The sequence below is a fragment of the Anas acuta genome, chromosome Z, assembly GCF_963932015.1.
Source record: "Anas acuta chromosome Z, bAnaAcu1.1, whole genome shotgun sequence".
Lineage (NCBI taxonomy): Eukaryota > Metazoa > Chordata > Aves > Anseriformes > Anatidae > Anas > Anas acuta.
This window is the reverse complement of record NC_089017.1, coordinates 4,113,369-4,131,276: the sequence shown is the minus strand read 5'-3', so window position 1 is coordinate 4,131,276 and position 17,908 is coordinate 4,113,369. Positions and strand designations below refer to the sequence as shown.

At 55.7% G+C, this 17,908-nt stretch overlaps 4 protein-coding genes across 8 annotated transcripts in view; 1 reads left to right on the top strand and 3 right to left on the bottom strand.

Annotated features, from left to right (window-relative positions):
• LOC137847965 (ubiquitin-associated protein 2-like) overlaps window positions 1-17,908 on the top strand; it is a 113,780-nt gene that overhangs the window by 73,322 nt on the left and 22,550 nt on the right. The gene's annotated exons all lie outside the window — the stretch shown is intronic.
• LOC137847979 (interferon) lies at window positions 4,382-5,011 on the bottom strand. Its single transcript, XM_068666729.1, has one exon. It carries the CDS (start codon window positions 4,955-4,957, stop codon window positions 4,382-4,384), a length of 576 nt encoding a protein of 191 aa, XP_068522830.1. The 5' UTR covers window positions 4,958-5,011.
• LOC137847978 (interferon) lies at window positions 9,442-10,071 on the bottom strand. The gene has a single exon (XM_068666728.1). The coding sequence runs from the start codon at window positions 10,015-10,017 to the stop codon at window positions 9,442-9,444; it is 576 nt and encodes a 191-aa protein (XP_068522829.1). The 5' UTR covers window positions 10,018-10,071.
• On the bottom strand, window positions 14,502-15,131 carry LOC137847976 (interferon). The gene has a single exon (XM_068666727.1). It carries the CDS (start codon window positions 15,075-15,077, stop codon window positions 14,502-14,504), a length of 576 nt encoding a protein of 191 aa, XP_068522828.1. The 5' UTR covers window positions 15,078-15,131.

Below are 17,908 nucleotides of genomic sequence, written 5' to 3'. Positions count from 1 at the left end.
TTCCCTTTGTCGCTTTCGTGTCATCGAGGTGCTTTCGGCTGTGGTTTTCAGTTTGGGGTGGTTGTGGTTTGAGGGGAAGTGTGTTGTTGGGGTTGCCCCGAGCACGGTGCGCGAGCTGTAGGTCCTTGGCTCGTGTTGTGATGGATATTTTTTGGCATATTTGGAGGCAGGGGAGTGAAAGTGGTTTTGAGAAGGCAATGCTGTGGGGAAAGGTGTGCCACAGATGTTGTGCTTGTTTCCTATTTCTGGTTTCCGTTTTGTTTTAAACGAGCATCTTTGCGTCATAGCTACACTGAAATTTCTCTTTCTGCCCAAGCCTTCTTTCACTTTGCAACGCCATAGCGTCAGGTTGCCTTCTTTGTACCACTAATGTTTTTCCTGTGGATTCCCTTGTATGTGTTGATGTTTCTCTGTCCTTAAGTATTGTGAAGTTTGGTTCTTCGATGGAACCTAAGGGAGTTATCTGGTGTTACCATTGCTTCGTGGTGGTAGTTTGAGAGGAGATTCTTGAGAAAGCTGCAGCTACCATGAGTCCTTCGCTCAGGCTAGTCTTCTGTGGACTGAACCAAGGTTGTTGGTGGTTTGGTGTGTAGGGAAGTGCGTTGGTGAGTTTCCCCCGAGCCTGGGACAGGTTTTGGAGGTCCTTGGCTTTTTTTTTGGTGTTTTGTTTTGTTTTTGTTTTTTTGATGAGTAGGTTGTGGTTAATCTGTCCTTAGTGTTTGTGTGGGGGATGTGAAAGTCTTGGGGAGAGGGTGCTGGCGCAGCTGTGCTGCGGATGTGCTTTTCGTAGTGTTTCCCTTTTGGCCTTGAGGGAGAGTAGTTGAGCGTTGGCCAAGAGTGCTCTTCCTTCCGAGGTGCACTTTCCCTATGTCATGGCCTAGTGTGAGGTTTGGGTTTTTTCTTCTTGGTCTTCTTTTGCCCGTGTGTTCCGTTTTTCCTTTCAGCTCAGTTGTTCATTGCAGGTTTCGATGTGTTTCCAGAGTGTGGGGTGTTGTGATCTGCTTGGTGCGAGTGCCTTGCTGTAGGCAGGAATTGTTGGGGGAGAGGTGTCCCTTGTGTTCCTGTGCTTAGAGTGTCCGTCTGGATGGAGCTTCCCAAAGGCGTCTGTGCCTTGTCCTTGGTTGGATCACCCGTATCTTGGGTTTGTGTTTGTGGTTGTTTTTTTTTTTTTTTTTAGGATGGGGCGGGAGTTTGTGGTAGCATGTCCTGCAAATGAAAGGACCCCCAAGCATCATGGAGTCATTGAGGTTGGGGAAGACATCGAAGATCATGTAGCTGAACCCTTAAGCTTGTGTGAAAGTCCAGCAGTATCCCTTGCCATGAAGTCCTGAATGTAGGCGTTTCTTGAAGACCTGGAGGGATGGTAGCTCATCAAGTCCATCTTGAAGTGTGTGCAGAGAGGGCACTGCATTGTCTGTGGTGCTGTGCTTGTGTTGCTGGTTGTATTGGTCTTGTTTTTTGGTGGTCTGTCTTTCCCCTTTGTTTTGCTCTTGGTTATTTGTGAAGCAGTAGAAGGGCAAGGAGCTCTTTCCTCTGTCATGGCGTGTAGGCGTTTGTTGGTCCTTGTGGGAAGAAGGCTGTGAAGAAAGCTGTGAATGTGTCAGGAGGCAAGAAGAAGCGTAGAACCATGGTATATGGTGCGTGTGAAGGGGCCCTCCAGGATGGTGTAGTCCAAGTCGTGGGTCCGTGCAGGAGGAGCCCAAAGTGTGTATTTGTGAGAGCCTTGTCCAAGCAGTCCTTGAGGTCCGTGAGCACCTCCCTGTGGAGCGTGTTGCAGTGCCCAGCTACGTTCTCTGTGCAGAAGCTTTTCCGAAGAGGCAGCGTGAGCCTTCCTTGTGGCAGCTCGGTGCCGTTCGCTGGGGTCCTGTGGCTGTCCCCAGAGAGCAGAGCTCAGGGCCTGCCCCTCTGCTCCCCTCGTGAAGGAGCCGCATGCCGGCATGAGGCCTGCTGTTGTTGGCTGAACAAAGTGAGGGACTTGATCCACTGCTCGCACGTCTTGCCCTCTGGACCTCTGCAGGTCTCCGTTTCCCTCCTTTGGAAGTTCTCCAATAGCTTTATGCCCTTGTTTTGTGGTACCCAGAAGTGCAGAGGGTGCTGGAGGTGAGGCTGCCCCAGAGCAGAGTGGGACAATCCCTTCCCTGGCTGGGCCTGGGGCCGCCTAGGAAATGGCTGGCCCTTTTGTCTGCCAGGGCATGCTGCTGGCTCCTCTTGCACTTGGTGTTGACCCAAAGGCTGAGATGTGTTTCTGTGGGGCCGCTGTCCGGCCTGTGTTCCCCCCCGTGTGTCCGTGAAGGCAGGGTTGCCCCGTCCCCGGTGCAGCCCAAGGCAGCGCTTGGTCTTGGTGCCCGTGAGGTGGTTGGCGAGTGCCCAGCCCTCTGGTTTGCCAAGAGGTGCGTGCGAGGGCTCTGTGTCCTTGCGGGAGTGCGTGCCTCCTGCGAGTGTAGTGTTGTTGGCTAAGTCACTCGTTCTGCCTTTGAGTCCTGCATCCAGGTTGTTCATGAAGGCACGTGAGAGAGCCGTCCCTGAAATGTCGGCCTAGGGCATCCCGTTAGTGACTGGCTGCCAGCCTGCTGTAAGGCCGTTTAGTGTAAGCCTCTGAGGCCGCCTTGTCTGGGGGTTGCTGTCCTCTCGTCCTGTGTACTCGTGGAGCAGTTTGCTGTCCATTTTGTCCGGAAGGCTACTGTGAGAGGAAGTATGGAAAGCTTTGCTGAAGTGAGTGACACAGTCACGGAATGTGAGGGATAGAAGGGACCTTGACCGATCATCTAGTCTGTTCCCGCTGCCGGAGCAGGAAGACTGAGATCACGTCGCACAGGAGCGCATCCAGGCAGGTTGTGAATGTCTCCAGAGAAGGGGACTCCACAACTCCCGTGGTCAGCCTGTTCCAGTGCTCCGCGAGCCTCACGGTGAAGAAGTTTTGTCTCATACTGACACGGAACGTGAGGTGTAACGTGAATATTCCAGCTTGCACCCATTGCTCCTTGTCCTATGTGTAGATAGAGCCTGGCTCCATCCTCCTGACACTCGTCCTTCCCGCATTGACAAAGATGAATAAGGTCACCCCCGAGTGTGCTCCTCTCCAAGCTGAAGAGAGCGAGCTGCCTCAGCCGTTTTTGGTAAGGGAGATGCTCCAGTCCCTTCATGGTCCTCGTGGCTCTGTGCTGGACTCTCTCAAGCAGTTGCGTGTCCTTAGTTGAAGTAAGGGTCTGAGAACCGCAGAGCATATTCCAGATGTGGTCTCAGCAGGGCAGAGTAGAGGGGGAGGAGAGCCTCTCTCAACCTGATAAGCACAGCCCTTGTAATACGCCCCAGGATGCCTTTGGCCTTGTTGGCCACAAGCACACAACCCCAAGCTGGCTGGTGGTCATCGTGCTGTCCAGCAGGACCCGCGGGTCCGTTTCCCCTTCGCTGCTCTCCAGCACGACAGTCCCCAAGTTGTGGTGGTGTGTGGAGCTGTGCTTGCCCAGCTGCAGGACTGTCCACCTGCCCGTGTTCTATTTCATTAAATTTCTCCCCAGCAAGGTGAAAAGATGAGGTTGGGTGGTGTGCCTTGGTGAGGGATGTGCGTAATGTTGTCCCGAGAGGAGAAGCTTGAGTGACAGAGGAGATTCCTGTCGTGCAGCCGTGTTGGCTGTGAGCAGTGAGTGTGTTGTGCCCGCGAGCGTGCCGTGCGCCTGGCCAGGCGCGAAGGCCACGCTGCTCCCTGGCCGTGTGGGTCGGGGTAGGAGAGCGGGCAGCAGGCTGTGGAGGGGCTTGTTGTCTGAGGAGCGGAGCGCTGGGTTTTGGGTGGTGTTGGTGAGGGCGTCAGTGGCGTGGCGGAGGGAGAGGTTTGCGGTGGCTGAAGCTGTGGAGGTTGTAGGAGAGGAGGAGAGCGAGAGCGAGCTGTGCCTGCTGTGCTGACGGAGGCTGGGAGAAGGAAAGGAGAGAGGTGCTGAGTGTGTGGGGGTGGTGGCTGCGAGGGCGTGGGGGGAGAGAGAGAGGGAGAGGGACTGTTGGCAGAGGTGTCCCGGGCTGGGCCAGGCCGGGAGAGGAGTGAGCGAGACGAGTGTGGTTGGTGGGGTTCTCCCGAGATGGTTGAGTGGAAGCGCCTGAGCACTGGAGGGCTAAGCAGAAGCGTAAGGCTGGAGCTGAGGGCATTGTCCAGATGCCCCCGGGCCAGAGAGAGGGCTGCCGTAGGACTGGGCAGGTTCTTAGAAAAGGTCTTTATTTGTTTTGCATAAATAGTTACTAATAAATAGATGAGAGGCATGGTTGAAATAAATAGTTAAATAAGGAGGGGGTGGGTGGTGTTGGCCACTGGGCTCCGGTCAGTTCTTGTCAGCGTCCCTGTGTGGTGGGCGAAGGGAGGCATGAGGGCAGAGGTGCGCGTGTGGGGCTCCTCTTAGCGCATGGTGCGGGTGAGGCGGTGGATGCGCTGGAAGCAGGCGTGAGCCTCGAGGCGGACGTGGTCCCATGCGCAGGGGCTGTAGGTGTGGTTCTGGAGGAAGTGTTGGATGCAGCCGAAGTACTTGTTGATGCTGAGGTGAAGGTTGCGGGGCCCTCGCCTGTGGAGGCGCGCGGCGTCGGCTGGGAAGCAGCGCTCGAGGTGGTGGATGTGGTGCTGAAGCTGGTTGAGGAGGTCGTGGCGTGCGGTGTGGAGCCAGTGCGCGGGGGTGCTGGGGCTGCTGAGGGTGTCGAAGAGGTGTTGGAGGAGGTGGAGGGCGGTGTGTGCGGCTTGCTGCGTGTCGTTGGTGTCCAGGAGGGTGTCCGGGAAGGAGCAAGGCGCGTGTTGCTGCGGGCAGGGCTGTGTGGGGCTGGGAGCCATGTCGCGGAGGAGCTGGAGGCTGTCCCAGGCGAAGGCGCTGTTGTGGAGGCGCAGGGGGCTGCAGGAGAAGGCGTTGGCGGGAGGCGTGAGGAGGAGCAGGAGGGCCAGGGCGCTGTAGATGGCTGGTGGTGGTGGAGCTGATGGCCCAGGCATGGTGGCTCTTGGGTTGTGCTGGGCAAGAGCCTGTTGGGGCTGGGTGGTGCTGGTGCTCGGGGTGCTGGCGTGTGTCGAGCTTTATGCAGTGCGGCATCTTCCTTTCCCTTTGTCGCTTTCGTGTCATCGAGGTGCTTTCGGCTGTGGTTTTCAGTTTGGGGTGGTTGTGGTTTGAGGGGAAGTGTGTTGTTGGGGTTGCCCCGAGCACGGTGCGCGAGCTGTAGGTCCTTGGCTCGTGTTGTGATGGATATTTTTTGGCATATTTGGAGGCAGGGGAGTGAAAGTGGTTTTGAGAAGGCAATGCTGTGGGGAAAGGTGTGCCACAGATGTTGTGCTTGTTTCCTATTTCTGGTTTCCGTTTTGTTTTAAACGAGCATCTTTGCGTCATAGCTACACTGAAATTTCTCTTTCTGCCCAAGCCTTCTTTCACTTTGCAACGCCATAGTGTCAGGTTGCCTTCTTTGTACCACTAATGTTTTTCCTGTGGATTCCCTTGTATGTGTTGATGTTTCTCTGTCCTTAAGTATTGTGAAGTTTGGTTCTTCGATGGAACCTAAGGGAGTTATCTGGTGTTACCATTGCTTCGTGGTGGTAGTTTGAGAGGAGATTCTTGAGAAAGCTGCAGCTACCATGAGTCCTTCGCTCAGGCTAGTCTTCTGTGGACTGAACCAAGGTTGTTGGTGGTTTGGTGTGTAGGGAAGTGCGTTGGTGAGTTTCCCCCGAGCCTGGGACAGGTTTTGGAGGTCCTTGGCTTTTTTTTTGGTGTTTTGTTTTGTTTTTGTTTTTTTGATGAGTAGGTTGTGGTTAATCTGTCCTTAGTGTTTGTGTGGGGGATGTGAAAGTCTTGGGGAGAGGGTGCTGGCGCAGCTGTGCTGCGGATGTGCTTTTCGTAGTGTTTCCCTTTTGGCCTTGAGGGAGAGTAGTTGAGCGTTGGCCAAGAGTGCTCTTCCTTCCGAGGTGCACTTTCCCTATGTCATGGCCTAGTGTGAGGTTTGGGTTTTTTCTTCTTGGTCTTCTTTTGCCCGTGTGTTCCGTTTTTCCTTTCAGCTCAGTTGTTCATTGCAGGTTTCGATGTGTTTCCAGAGTGTGGGGTGTTGTGATCTGCTTGGTGCGAGTGCCTTGCTGTAGGCAGGAATTGTTGGGGGAGAGGTGTCCCTTGTGTTCCTGTGCTTAGAGTGTCCGTCTGGATGGAGCTTCCCAAAGGCGTCTGTGCCTTGTCCTTGGTTGGATCACCCGTATCTTGGGTTTGTGTTTGTGGTTGTTTTTTTTTTTTTTTTTAGGATGGGGCGGGAGTTTGTGGTAGCATGTCCTGCAAATGAAAGGACCCCCAAGCATCATGGAGTCATTGAGGTTGGGGAAGACATCGAAGATCATGTAGCTGAACCCTTAAGCTTGTGTGAAAGTCCAGCAGTATCCCTTGCCATGAAGTCCTGAATGTAGGCGTTTCTTGAAGACCTGGAGGGATGGTAGCTCATCAAGTCCATCTTGAAGTGTGTGCAGAGAGGGCACTGCATTGTCTGTGGTGCTGTGCTTGTGTTGCTGGTTGTATTGGTCTTGTTTTTTGGTGGTCTGTCTTTCCCCTTTGTTTTGCTCTTGGTTATTTGTGAAGCAGTAGAAGGGCAAGGAGCTCTTTCCTCTGTCATGGCGTGTAGGTGTTTGTTGGTCCTTGTGGGAAGAAGGCTGTGAAGAAAGCTGTGAATGTGTCAGGAGGCAAGAAGAAGCGTAGAACCATGGTATATGGTGCGTGTGAAGGGGCCCTCCAGGATGGTGTAGTCCAAGTCGTGGGTCCGTGCAGGAGGAGCCCAAAGTGTGTATTTGTGAGAGCCTTGTCCAAGCAGTCCTTGAGGTCCGTGAGCACCTCCCTGTGGAGCGTGTTGCAGTGCCCAGCTACGTTCTCTGTGCAGAAGCTTTTCCGAAGAGGCAGCGTGAGCCTTCCTTGTGGCAGCTCGGTGCCGTTCGCTGGGGTCCTGTGGCTGTCCCCAGAGAGCAGAGCTCAGGGCCTGCCCCTCTGCTCCCCTCGTGAAGGAGCCGCATGCCGGCATGAGGCCTGCTGTTGTTGGCTGAACAAAGTGAGGGACTTGATCCACTGCTCGCACGTCTTGCCCTCTGGACCTCTGCAGGTCTCCGTTTCCCTCCTTTGGAAGTTCTCCAATAGCTTTATGCCCTTGTTTTGTGGTACCCAGAAGTGCAGAGGGTGCTGGAGGTGAGGCTGCCCCAGAGCAGAGTGGGACAATCCCTTCCCTGGCTGGGCCTGGGGCCGCCTAGGAAATGGCTGGCCCTTTTGTCTGCCAGGGCATGCTGCTGGCTCCTCTTGCACTTGGTGTTGACCCAAAGGCTGAGATGTGTTTCTGTGGGGCCGCTGTCCGGCCTGTGTTCCCCCCCGTGTGTCCGTGAAGGCAGGGTTGCCCCGTCCCCGGTGCAGCCCAAGGCAGCGCTTGGTCTTGGTGCCCGTGAGGTGGTTGGCGAGTGCCCAGCCCTCTGGTTTGCCAAGAGGTGCGTGCGAGGGCTCTGTGTCCTTGCGGGAGTGCGTGCCTCCTGCGAGTGTAGTGTTGTTGGCTAAGTCACTCGTTCTGCCTTTGAGTCCTGCATCCAGGTTGTTCATGAAGGCACGTGAGAGAGCCGTCCCTGAAATGTCGGCCTAGGGCATCCCGTTAGTGACTGGCTGCCAGCCTGCTGTAAGGCCGTTTAGTGTAAGCCTCTGAGGCCGCCTTGTCTGGGGGTTGCTGTCCTCTCATCCTGTGTACTCGTGGAGCAGTTTGCTGTCCATTTTGTCCGGAAGGCTACTGTGAGAGGAAGTATGGAAAGCTTTGCTGAAGTGAGTGACACAGTCACGGAATGTGAGGGATAGAAGGGACCTTGACCGATCATCTAGTCTGTTCCCGCTGCCGGAGCAGGAAGACTGAGATCACGTCGCACAGGAGCGCATCCAGGCAGGTTGTGAATGTCTCCAGAGAAGGGGACTCCACAACTCCCGTGGTCAGCCTGTTCCAGTGCTCCGCGAGCCTCACGGTGAAGAAGTTTTGTCTCATACTGACACGGAACGTGAGGTGTAACGTGAATATTCCAGCTTGCACCCATTGCTCCTTGTCCTATGTGTAGATAGAGCCTGGCTCCATCCTCCTGACACTCGTCCTTCCCGCATTGACAAAGATGAATAAGGTCACCCCCGAGTGTGCTCCTCTCCAAGCTGAAGAGAGCGAGCTGCCTCAGCCGTTTTTGGTAAGGGAGATGCTCCAGTCCCTTCATGGTCCTCGTGGCTCTGTGCTGGACTCTCTCAAGCAGTTGCGTGTCCTTAGTTGAAGTAAGGGTCTGAGAACCGCAGAGCATATTCCAGATGTGGTCTCAGCAGGGCAGAGTAGAGGGGGAGGAGAGCCTCTCTCAACCTGATAAGCACAGCCCTTGTAATACGCCCCAGGATGCCTTTGGCCTTGTTGGCCACAAGCACACAACCCCAAGCTGGCTGGTGGTCATCGTGCTGTCCAGCAGGACCCGCGGGTCCGTTTCCCCTTCGCTGCTCTCCAGCACGACAGTCCCCAAGTTGTGGTGGTGTGTGGAGCTGTGCTTGCCCAGCTGCAGGACTGTCCACCTGCCCGTGTTCTATTTCATTAAATTTCTCCCCAGCAAGGTGAAAAGATGAGGTTGGGTGGTGTGCCTTGGTGAGGGATGTGCGTAATGTTGTCCCGAGAGGAGAAGCTTGAGTGACAGAGGAGATTCCTGTCGTGCAGCCGTGTTGGCTGTGAGCAGTGAGTGTGTCGTGCCCGCGAGCGTGCCGTGCGCCTGGCCAGGCGCGAAGGCCACGCTGCTCCCTGGCCGTGTGGGTCGGGGTAGGAGAGCGGGCAGCGGGCTGTGGAGGGGCTTGTTGTCTGAGGAGCGGAGCGCTGGGTTTTGGGTGGTGTTGGTGAGGGCGTCAGTGGCGTGGCGGAGGGAGAGGTTTGCGGTGGCTGAAGCTGTGGAGGTTGTAGGAGAGGAGGAGAGCGAGAGCGAGCTGTGCCTGCTGTGCTGACGGAGGCTGGGAGAAGGAAAGGAGAGAGGTGCTGAGTGTGTGGGGGTGGTGGCTGCGAGGGCGTGGGGGGAGAGAGAGAGGGAGAGGGACTGTTGGCAGAGGTGTCCCGGGCTGGGCCAGGCCGGGAGAGGAGTGAGCGAGACGAGTGTGGTTGGTGGGGTTCTCCCGAGATGGTTGAGTGGAAGCGCCTGAGCACTTGAGGGCTAAGCAGAAGCGTAAGGCTGGAGCTGAGGGCATTGTCCAGATGCCCCCGGGCCAGAGAGAGGGCTGCCGTAGGACTGGGCAGGTTCTTAGAAAAGGTCTTTATTTGTTTTGCATAAATAGTTACTAATAAATAGATGAGAGGCATGGTTGAAATAAATAGTTAAATAAGGAGGGGGTGGGTGGTGTTGGCCACTGGGCTCCGGTCAGTTCTTGTCAGCGTCCCTGTGTGGTGGGCGAAGGGAGGCATGAGGGCAGAGGTGCGCGTGTGGGGCTCCTCTTAGCGCATGGTGCGGGTGAGGCGGTGGATGCGCTGGAAGCAGGCGTGAGCCTCGAGGCGGACGTGGTCCCATGCGCAGGGGCTGTAGGTGTGGTTCTGGAGGAAGTGTTGGATGCAGCCGAAGTACTTGTTGATGCTGAGGTGAAGGTTGCGGGGCCCTCGCCTGTGGAGGCGCGCGGCGTCGGCTGGGAAGCAGCGCTCGAGGTGGTGGATGTGGTGCTGAAGCTGGTTGAGGAGGTCGTGGCGTGCGGTGTGGAGCCAGTGCGCGGGGGTGCTGGGGCTGCTGAGGGTGTCGAAGAGGTGTTGGAGGAGGTGGAGGGCGGTGTGTGCGGCTTGCTGCGTGTCGTTGGTGTCCAGGAGGGTGTCCGGGAAGGAGCAAGGCGCGTGTTGCTGCGGGCAGGGCTGTGTGGGGCTGGGAGCCATGTCGCGGAGGAGCTGGAGGCTGTCCCAGGCGAAGGCGCTGTTGTGGAGGCGCAGGGGGCTGCAGGAGAAGGCGTTGGCGGGAGGCGTGAGGAGGAGCAGGAGGGCCAGGGCGCTGTAGATGGCTGGTGGTGGTGGAGCTGATGGCCCAGGCATGGTGGCTCTTGGGTTGTGCTGGGCAAGAGCCTGTTGGGGCTGGGTGGTGCTGGTGCTCGGGGTGCTGGCGTGTGTCGAGCTTTATGCAGTGCGGCATCTTCCTTTCCCTTTGTCGCTTTCGTGTCATCGAGGTGCTTTCGGCTGTGGTTTTCAGTTTGGGGTGGTTGTGGTTTGAGGGGAAGTGTGTTGTTGGGGTTGCCCCGAGCACGGTGCGCGAGCTGTAGGTCCTTGGCTCGTGTTGTGATGGATATTTTTTGGCATATTTGGAGGCAGGGGAGTGAAAGTGGTTTTGAGAAGGCAATGCTGTGGGGAAAGGTGTGCCACAGATGTTGTGCTTGTTTCCTATTTCTGGTTTCCGTTTTGTTTTAAACGAGCATCTTTGCGTCATAGCTACACTGAAATTTCTCTTTCTGCCCAAGCCTTCTTTCACTTTGCAACGCCATAGTGTCAGGTTGCCTTCTTTGTACCACTAATGTTTTTCCTGTGGATTCCCTTGTATGTGTTGATGTTTCTCTGTCCTTAAGTATTGTGAAGTTTGGTTCTTCGATGGAACCTAAGGGAGTTATCTGGTGTTACCATTGCTTCGTGGTGGTAGTTTGAGAGGAGATTCTTGAGAAAGCTGCAGCTACCATGAGTCCTTCGCTCAGGCTAGTCTTCTGTGGACTGAACCAAGGTTGTTGGTGGTTTGGTGTGTAGGGAAGTGCGTTGGTGAGTTTCCCCCGAGCCTGGGACAGGTTTTGGAGGTCCTTGGCTTTTTTTTTGGTGTTTTGTTTTGTTTTTGTTTTTTTGATGAGTAGGTTGTGGTTAATCTGTCCTTAGTGTTTGTGTGGGGGATGTGAAAGTCTTGGGGAGAGGGTGCTGGCGCAGCTGTGCTGCGGATGTGCTTTTCGTAGTGTTTCCCTTTTGGCCTTGAGGGAGAGTAGTTGAGCGTTGGCCAAGAGTGCTCTTCCTTCCGAGGTGCACTTTCCCTATGTCATGGCCTAGTGTGAGGTTTGGGTTTTTTCTTCTTGGTCTTCTTTTGCCCGTGTGTTCCGTTTTTCCTTTCAGCTCAGTTGTTCATTGCAGGTTTCGATGTGTTTCCAGAGTGTGGGGTGTTGTGATCTGCTTGGTGCGAGTGCCTTGCTGTAGGCAGGAATTGTTGGGGGAGAGGTGTCCCTTGTGTTCCTGTGCTTAGAGTGTCCGTCTGGATGGAGCTTCCCAAAGGCGTCTGTGCCTTGTCCTTGGTTGGATCACCCGTATCTTGGGTTTGTGTTTGTGGTTGTTTTTTTTTTTTTTTTTAGGATGGGGCGGGAGTTTGTGGTAGCATGTCCTGCAAATGAAAGGACCCCCAAGCATCATGGAGTCATTGAGGTTGGGGAAGACATCGAAGATCATGTAGCTGAACCCTTAAGCTTGTGTGAAAGTCCAGCAGTATCCCTTGCCATGAAGTCCTGAATGTAGGCGTTTCTTGAAGACCTGGAGGGATGGTAGCTCATCAAGTCCATCTTGAAGTGTGTGCAGAGAGGGCACTGCATTGTCTGTGGTGCTGTGCTTGTGTTGCTGGTTGTATTGGTCTTGTTTTTTGGTGGTCTGTCTTTCCCCTTTGTTTTGCTCTTGGTTATTTGTGAAGCAGTAGAAGGGCAAGGAGCTCTTTCCTCTGTCATGGCGTGTAGGCGTTTGTTGGTCCTTGTGGGAAGAAGGCTGTGAAGAAAGCTGTGAATGTGTCAGGAGGCAAGAAGAAGCGTAGAACCATGGTATATGGTGCGTGTGAAGGGGCCCTCCAGGATGGTGTAGTCCAAGTCGTGGGTCCGTGCAGGAGGAGCCCAAAGTGTGTATTTGTGAGAGCCTTGTCCAAGCAGTCCTTGAGGTCCGTGAGCACCTCCCTGTGGAGCGTGTTGCAGTGCCCAGCTACGTTCTCTGTGCAGAAGCTTTTCCGAAGAGGCAGCGTGAGCCTTCCTTGTGGCAGCTCGGTGCCGTTCGCTGGGGTCCTGTGGCTGTCCCCAGAGAGCAGAGCTCAGGGCCTGCCCCTCTGCTCCCCTCGTGAAGGAGCCGCATGCCGGCATGAGGCCTGCTGTTGTTGGCTGAACAAAGTGAGGGACTTGATCCACTGCTCGCACGTCTTGCCCTCTGGACCTCTGCAGGTCTCCGTTTCCCTCCTTTGGAAGTTCTCCAATAGCTTTATGCCCTTGTTTTGTGGTACCCAGAAGTGCAGAGGGTGCTGGAGGTGAGGCTGCCCCAGAGCAGAGTGGGACAATCCCTTCCCTGGCTGGGCCTGGGGCCGCCTAGGAAATGGCTGGCCCTTTTGTCTGCCAGGGCATGCTGCTGGCTCCTCTTGCACTTGGTGTTGACCCAAAGGCTGAGATGTGTTTCTGTGGGGCCGCTGTCCGGCCTGTGTTCCCCCCCGTGTGTCCGTGAAGGCAGGGTTGCCCCGTCCCCGGTGCAGCCCAAGGCAGCGCTTGGTCTTGGTGCCCGTGAGGTGGTTGGCGAGTGCCCAGCCCTCTGGTTTGCCAAGAGGTGCGTGCGAGGGCTCTGTGTCCTTGCGGGAGTGCGTGCCTCCTGCGAGTGTAGTGTTGTTGGCTAAGTCACTCGTTCTGCCTTTGAGTCCTGCATCCAGGTTGTTCATGAAGGCACGTGAGAGAGCCGTCCCTGAAATGTCGGCCTAGGGCATCCCGTTAGTGACTGGCTGCCAGCCTGCTGTAAGGCCGTTTAGTGTAAGCCTCTGAGGCCGCCTTGTCTGGGGGTTGCTGTCCTCTCGTCCTGTGTACTCGTGGAGCAGTTTGCTGTCCATTTTGTCCGGAAGGCTACTGTGAGAGGAAGTATGGAAAGCTTTGCTGAAGTGAGTGACACAGTCACGGAATGTGAGGGATAGAAGGGACCTTGACCGATCATCTAGTCTGTTCCCGCTGCCGGAGCAGGAAGACTGAGATCACGTCGCACAGGAGCGCATCCAGGCAGGTTGTGAATGTCTCCAGAGAAGGGGACTCCACAACTCCCGTGGTCAGCCTGTTCCAGTGCTCCGCGAGCCTCACGGTGAAGAAGTTTTGTCTCATACTGACACGGAACGTGAGGTGTAACGTGAATATTCCAGCTTGCACCCATTGCTCCTTGTCCTATGTGTAGATAGAGCCTGGCTCCATCCTCCTGACACTCGTCCTTCCCGCATTGACAAAGATGAATAAGGTCACCCCCGAGTGTGCTCCTCTCCAAGCTGAAGAGAGCGAGCTGCCTCAGCCGTTTTTGGTAAGGGAGATGCTCCAGTCCCTTCATGGTCCTCGTGGCTCTGTGCTGGACTCTCTCAAGCAGTTGCGTGTCCTTAGTTGAAGTAAGGGTCTGAGAACCGCAGAGCATATTCCAGATGTGGTCTCAGCAGGGCAGAGTAGAGGGGGAGGAGAGCCTCTCTCAACCTGATAAGCACAGCCCTTGTAATACGCCCCAGGATGCCTTTGGCCTTGTTGGCCACAAGCACACAACCCCAAGCTGGCTGGTGGTCATCGTGCTGTCCAGCAGGACCCGCGGGTCCGTTTCCCCTTCGCTGCTCTCCAGCACGACAGTCCCCAAGTTGTGGTGGTGTGTGGAGCTGTGCTTGCCCAGCTGCAGGACTGTCCACCTGCCCGTGTTCTATTTCATTAAATTTCTCCCCAGCAAGGTGAAAAGATGAGGTTGGGTGGTGTGCCTTGGTGAGGGATGTGCGTAATGTTGTCCCGAGAGGAGAAGCTTGAGTGACAGAGGAGATTCCTGTCGTGCAGCCGTGTTGGCTGTGAGCAGTGAGTGTGTCGTGCCCGCGAGCGTGCCGTGCGCCTGGCCAGGCGCGAAGGCCACGCTGCTCCCTGGCCGTGTGGGTCGGGGTAGGAGAGCGGGCAGCAGGCTGTGGAGGGGCTTGTTGTCTGAGGAGCGGAGCGCTGGGTTTTGGGTGGTGTTGGTGAGGGCGTCAGTGGCGTGGCGGAGGGAGAGGTTTGCGGTGGCTGAAGCTGTGGAGGTTGTAGGAGAGGAGGAGAGCGAGAGCGAGCTGTGCCTGCTGTGCTGACGGAGGCTGGGAGAAGGAAAGGAGAGAGGTGCTGAGTGTGTGGGGGTGGTGGCTGCGAGGGCGTGGGGGGAGAGAGAGAGGGAGAGGGACTGTTGGCAGAGGTGTCCCGGGCTGGGCCAGGCCGGGAGAGGAGTGAGCGAGACGAGTGTGGTTGGTGGGGTTCTCCCGAGATGGTTGAGTGGAAGCGCCTGAGCACTGGAGGGCTAAGCAGAAGCGTAAGGCTGGAGCTGAGGGCATTGTCCAGATGCCCCCGGGCCAGAGAGAGGGCTGCCGTAGGACTGGGCAGGTTCTTAGAAAAGGTCTTTATTTGTTTTGCATAAATAGTTACTAATAAATAGATGAGAGGCATGGTTGAAATAAATAGTTAAATAAGGAGGGGGTGGGTGGTGTTGGCCACTGGGCTCCGGTCAGTTCTTGTCAGCGTCCCTGTGTGGTGGGCGAAGGGAGGCATGAGGGCAGAGGTGCGCGTGTGGGGCTCCTCTTAGCGCATGGTGCGGGTGAGGCGGTGGATGCGCTGGAAGCAGGCGTGAGCCTCGAGGCGGACGTGGTCCCATGCGCAGGGGCTGTAGGTGTGGTTCTGGAGGAAGTGTTGGATGCAGCCGAAGTACTTGTTGATGCTGAGGTGAAGGTTGCGGGGCCCTCGCCTGTGGAGGCGCGCGGCGTCGGCTGGGAAGCAGCGCTCGAGGTGGTGGATGTGGTGCTGAAGCTGGTTGAGGAGGTCGTGGCGTGCGGTGTGGAGCCAGTGCGCGGGGGTGCTGGGGCTGCTGAGGGTGTCGAAGAGGTGTTGGAGGAGGTGGAGGGCGGTGTGTGCGGCTTGCTGCGTGTCGTTGGTGTCCAGGAGGGTGTCCGGGAAGGAGCAAGGCGCGTGTTGCTGCGGGCAGGGCTGTGTGGGGCTGGGAGCCATGTCGCGGAGGAGCTGGAGGCTGTCCCAGGCGAAGGCGCTGTTGTGGAGGCGCAGGGGGCTGCAGGAGAAGGCGTTGGCGGGAGGCGTGAGGAGGAGCAGGAGGGCCAGGGCGCTGTAGATGGCTGGTGGTGGTGGAGCTGATGGCCCAGGCATGGTGGCTCTTGGGTTGTGCTGGGCAAGAGCCTGTTGGGGCTGGGTGGTGCTGGTGCTCGGGGTGCTGGCGTGTGTCGAGCTTTATGCAGTGCGGCATCTTCCTTTCCCTTTGTCGCTTTCGTGTCATCGAGGTGCTTTCGGCTGTGGTTTTCAGTTTGGGGTGGTTGTGGTTTGAGGGGAAGTGTGTTGTTGGGGTTGCCCCGAGCACGGTGCGCGAGCTGTAGGTCCTTGGCTCGTGTTGTGATGGATATTTTTTGGCATATTTGGAGGCAGGGGAGTGAAAGTGGTTTTGAGAAGGCAATGCTGTGGGGAAAGGTGTGCCACAGATGTTGTGCTTGTTTCCTATTTCTGGTTTCCGTTTTGTTTTAAACGAGCATCTTTGCGTCATAGCTACACTGAAATTTCTCTTTCTGCCCAAGCCTTCTTTCACTTTGCAACGCCATAGTGTCAGGTTGCCTTCTTTGTACCACTAATGTTTTTCCTGTGGATTCCCTTGTATGTGTTGATGTTTCTCTGTCCTTAAGTATTGTGAAGTTTGGTTCTTCGATGGAACCTAAGGGAGTTATCTGGTGTTACCATTGCTTCGTGGTGGTAGTTTGAGAGGAGATTCTTGAGAAAGCTGCAGCTACCATGAGTCCTTCGCTCAGGCTAGTCTTCTGTGGACTGAACCAAGGTTGTTGGTGGTTTGGTGTGTAGGGAAGTGCGTTGGTGAGTTTCCCCCGAGCCTGGGACAGGTTTTGGAGGTCCTTGGCTTTTTTTTTGGTGTTTTGTTTTGTTTTTGTTTTTTTGATGAGTAGGTTGTGGTTAATCTGTCCTTAGTGTTTGTGTGGGGGATGTGAAAGTCTTGGGGAGAGGGTGCTGGCGCAGCTGTGCTGCGGATGTGCTTTTCGTAGTGTTTCCCTTTTGGCCTTGAGGGAGAGTAGTTGAGCGTTGGCCAAGAGTGCTCTTCCTTCCGAGGTGCACTTTCCCTATGTCATGGCCTAGTGTGAGGTTTGGGTTTTTTCTTCTTGGTCTTCTTTTGCCCGTGTGTTCCGTTTTTCCTTTCAGCTCAGTTGTTCATTGCAGGTTTCGATGTGTTTCCAGAGTGTGGGGTGTTGTGATCTGCTTGGTGCGAGTGCCTTGCTGTAGGCAGGAATTGTTGGGGGAGAGGTGTCCCTTGTGTTCCTGTGCTTAGAGTGTCCGTCTGGATGGAGCTTCCCAAAGGCGTCTGTGCCTTGTCCTTGGTTGGATCACCCGTATCTTGGGTTTGTGTTTGTGGTTGTTTTTTTTTTTTTTTTTAGGATGGGGCGGGAGTTTGTGGTAGCATGTCCTGCAAATGAAAGGACCCCCAAGCATCATGGAGTCATTGAGGTTGGGGAAGACATCGAAGATCATGTAGCTGAACCCTTAAGCTTGTGTGAAAGTCCAGCAGTATCCCTTGCCATGAAGTCCTGAATGTAGGCGTTTCTTGAAGACCTGGAGGGATGGTAGCTCATCAAGTCCATCTTGAAGTGTGTGCAGAGAGGGCACTGCATTGTCTGTGGTGCTGTGCTTGTGTTGCTGGTTGTATTGGTCTTGTTTTTTGGTGGTCTGTCTTTCCCCTTTGTTTTGCTCTTGGTTATTTGTGAAGCAGTAGAAGGGCAAGGAGCTCTTTCCTCTGTCATGGCGTGTAGGCGTTTGTTGGTCCTTGTGGGAAGAAGGCTGTGAAGAAAGCTGTGAATGTGTCAGGAGGCAAGAAGAAGCGTAGAACCATGGTATATGGTGCGTGTGAAGGGGCCCTCCAGGATGGTGTAGTCCAAGTCGTGGGTCCGTGCAGGAGGAGCCCAAAGTGTGTATTTGTGAGAGCCTTGTCCAAGCAGTCCTTGAGGTCCGTGAGCACCTCCCTGTGGAGCGTGTTGCAGTGCCCAGCTACGTTCTCTGTGCAGAAGCTTTTCCGAAGAGGCAGCGTGAGCCTTCCTTGTGGCAGCTCGGTGCCGTTCGCTGGGGTCCTGTGGCTGTCCCCAGAGAGCAGAGCTCAGGGCCTGCCCCTCTGCTCCCCTCGTGAAGGAGCCGCATGCCGGCATGAGGCCTGCTGTTGTTGGCTGAACAAAGTGAGGGACTTGATCCACTGCTCGCACGTCTTGCCCTCTGGACCTCTGCAGGTCTCCGTTTCCCTCCTTTGGAAGTTCTCCAATAGCTTTATGCCCTTGTTTTGTGGTACCCAGAAGTGCAGAGGGTGCTGGAGGTGAGGCTGCCCCAGAGCAGAGTGGGACAATCCCTTCCCTGGCTGGGCCTGGGGCCGCCTAGGAAATGGCTGGCCCTTTTGTCTGCCAGGGCATGCTGCTGGCTCCTCTTGCACTTGGTGTTGACCCAAAGGCTGAGATGTGTTTCTGTGGGGCCGCTGTCCGGCCTGTGTTCCCCCCCGTGTGTCCGTGAAGGCAGGGTTGCCCCGTCCCCGGTGCAGCCCAAGGCAGCGCTTGGTCTTGGTGCCCGTGAGGTGGTTGGCGAGTGCCCAGCCCTCTGGTTTGCCAAGAGGTGCGTGCGAGGGCTCTGTGTCCTTGCGGGAGTGCGTGCCTCCTGCGAGTGTAGTGTTGTTGGCTAAGTCACTCGTTCTGCCTTTGAGTCCTGCATCCAGGTTGTTCATGAAGGCACGTGAGAGAGCCGTCCCTGAAATGTCGGCCTAGGGCATCCCGTTAGTGACTGGCTGCCAGCCTGCTGTAAGGCCGTTTAGTGTAAGCCTCTGAGGCCGCCTTGTCTGGGGGTTGCTGTCCTCTCATCCTGTGTACTCGTGGAGCAGTTTGCTGTCCATTTTGTCCGGAAGGCTACTGTGAGAGGAAGTATGGAAAGCTTTGCTGAAGTGAGTGACACAGTCA

What these genes read in the sequence shown, in the direction of transcription:
- LOC137847979 (XM_068666729.1), bottom strand. Translation starts at nt 4,957, where the DNA reads ATGCCTGGGCCATCAGCTCCACCACCACCAGCCATCTACAGCGCCCTG.
- LOC137847978 (XM_068666728.1), bottom strand. Translation starts at nt 10,017, where the DNA reads ATGCCTGGGCCATCAGCTCCACCACCACCAGCCATCTACAGCGCCCTG.
- LOC137847976 (XM_068666727.1), bottom strand. Translation starts at nt 15,077, where the DNA reads ATGCCTGGGCCATCAGCTCCACCACCACCAGCCATCTACAGCGCCCTG.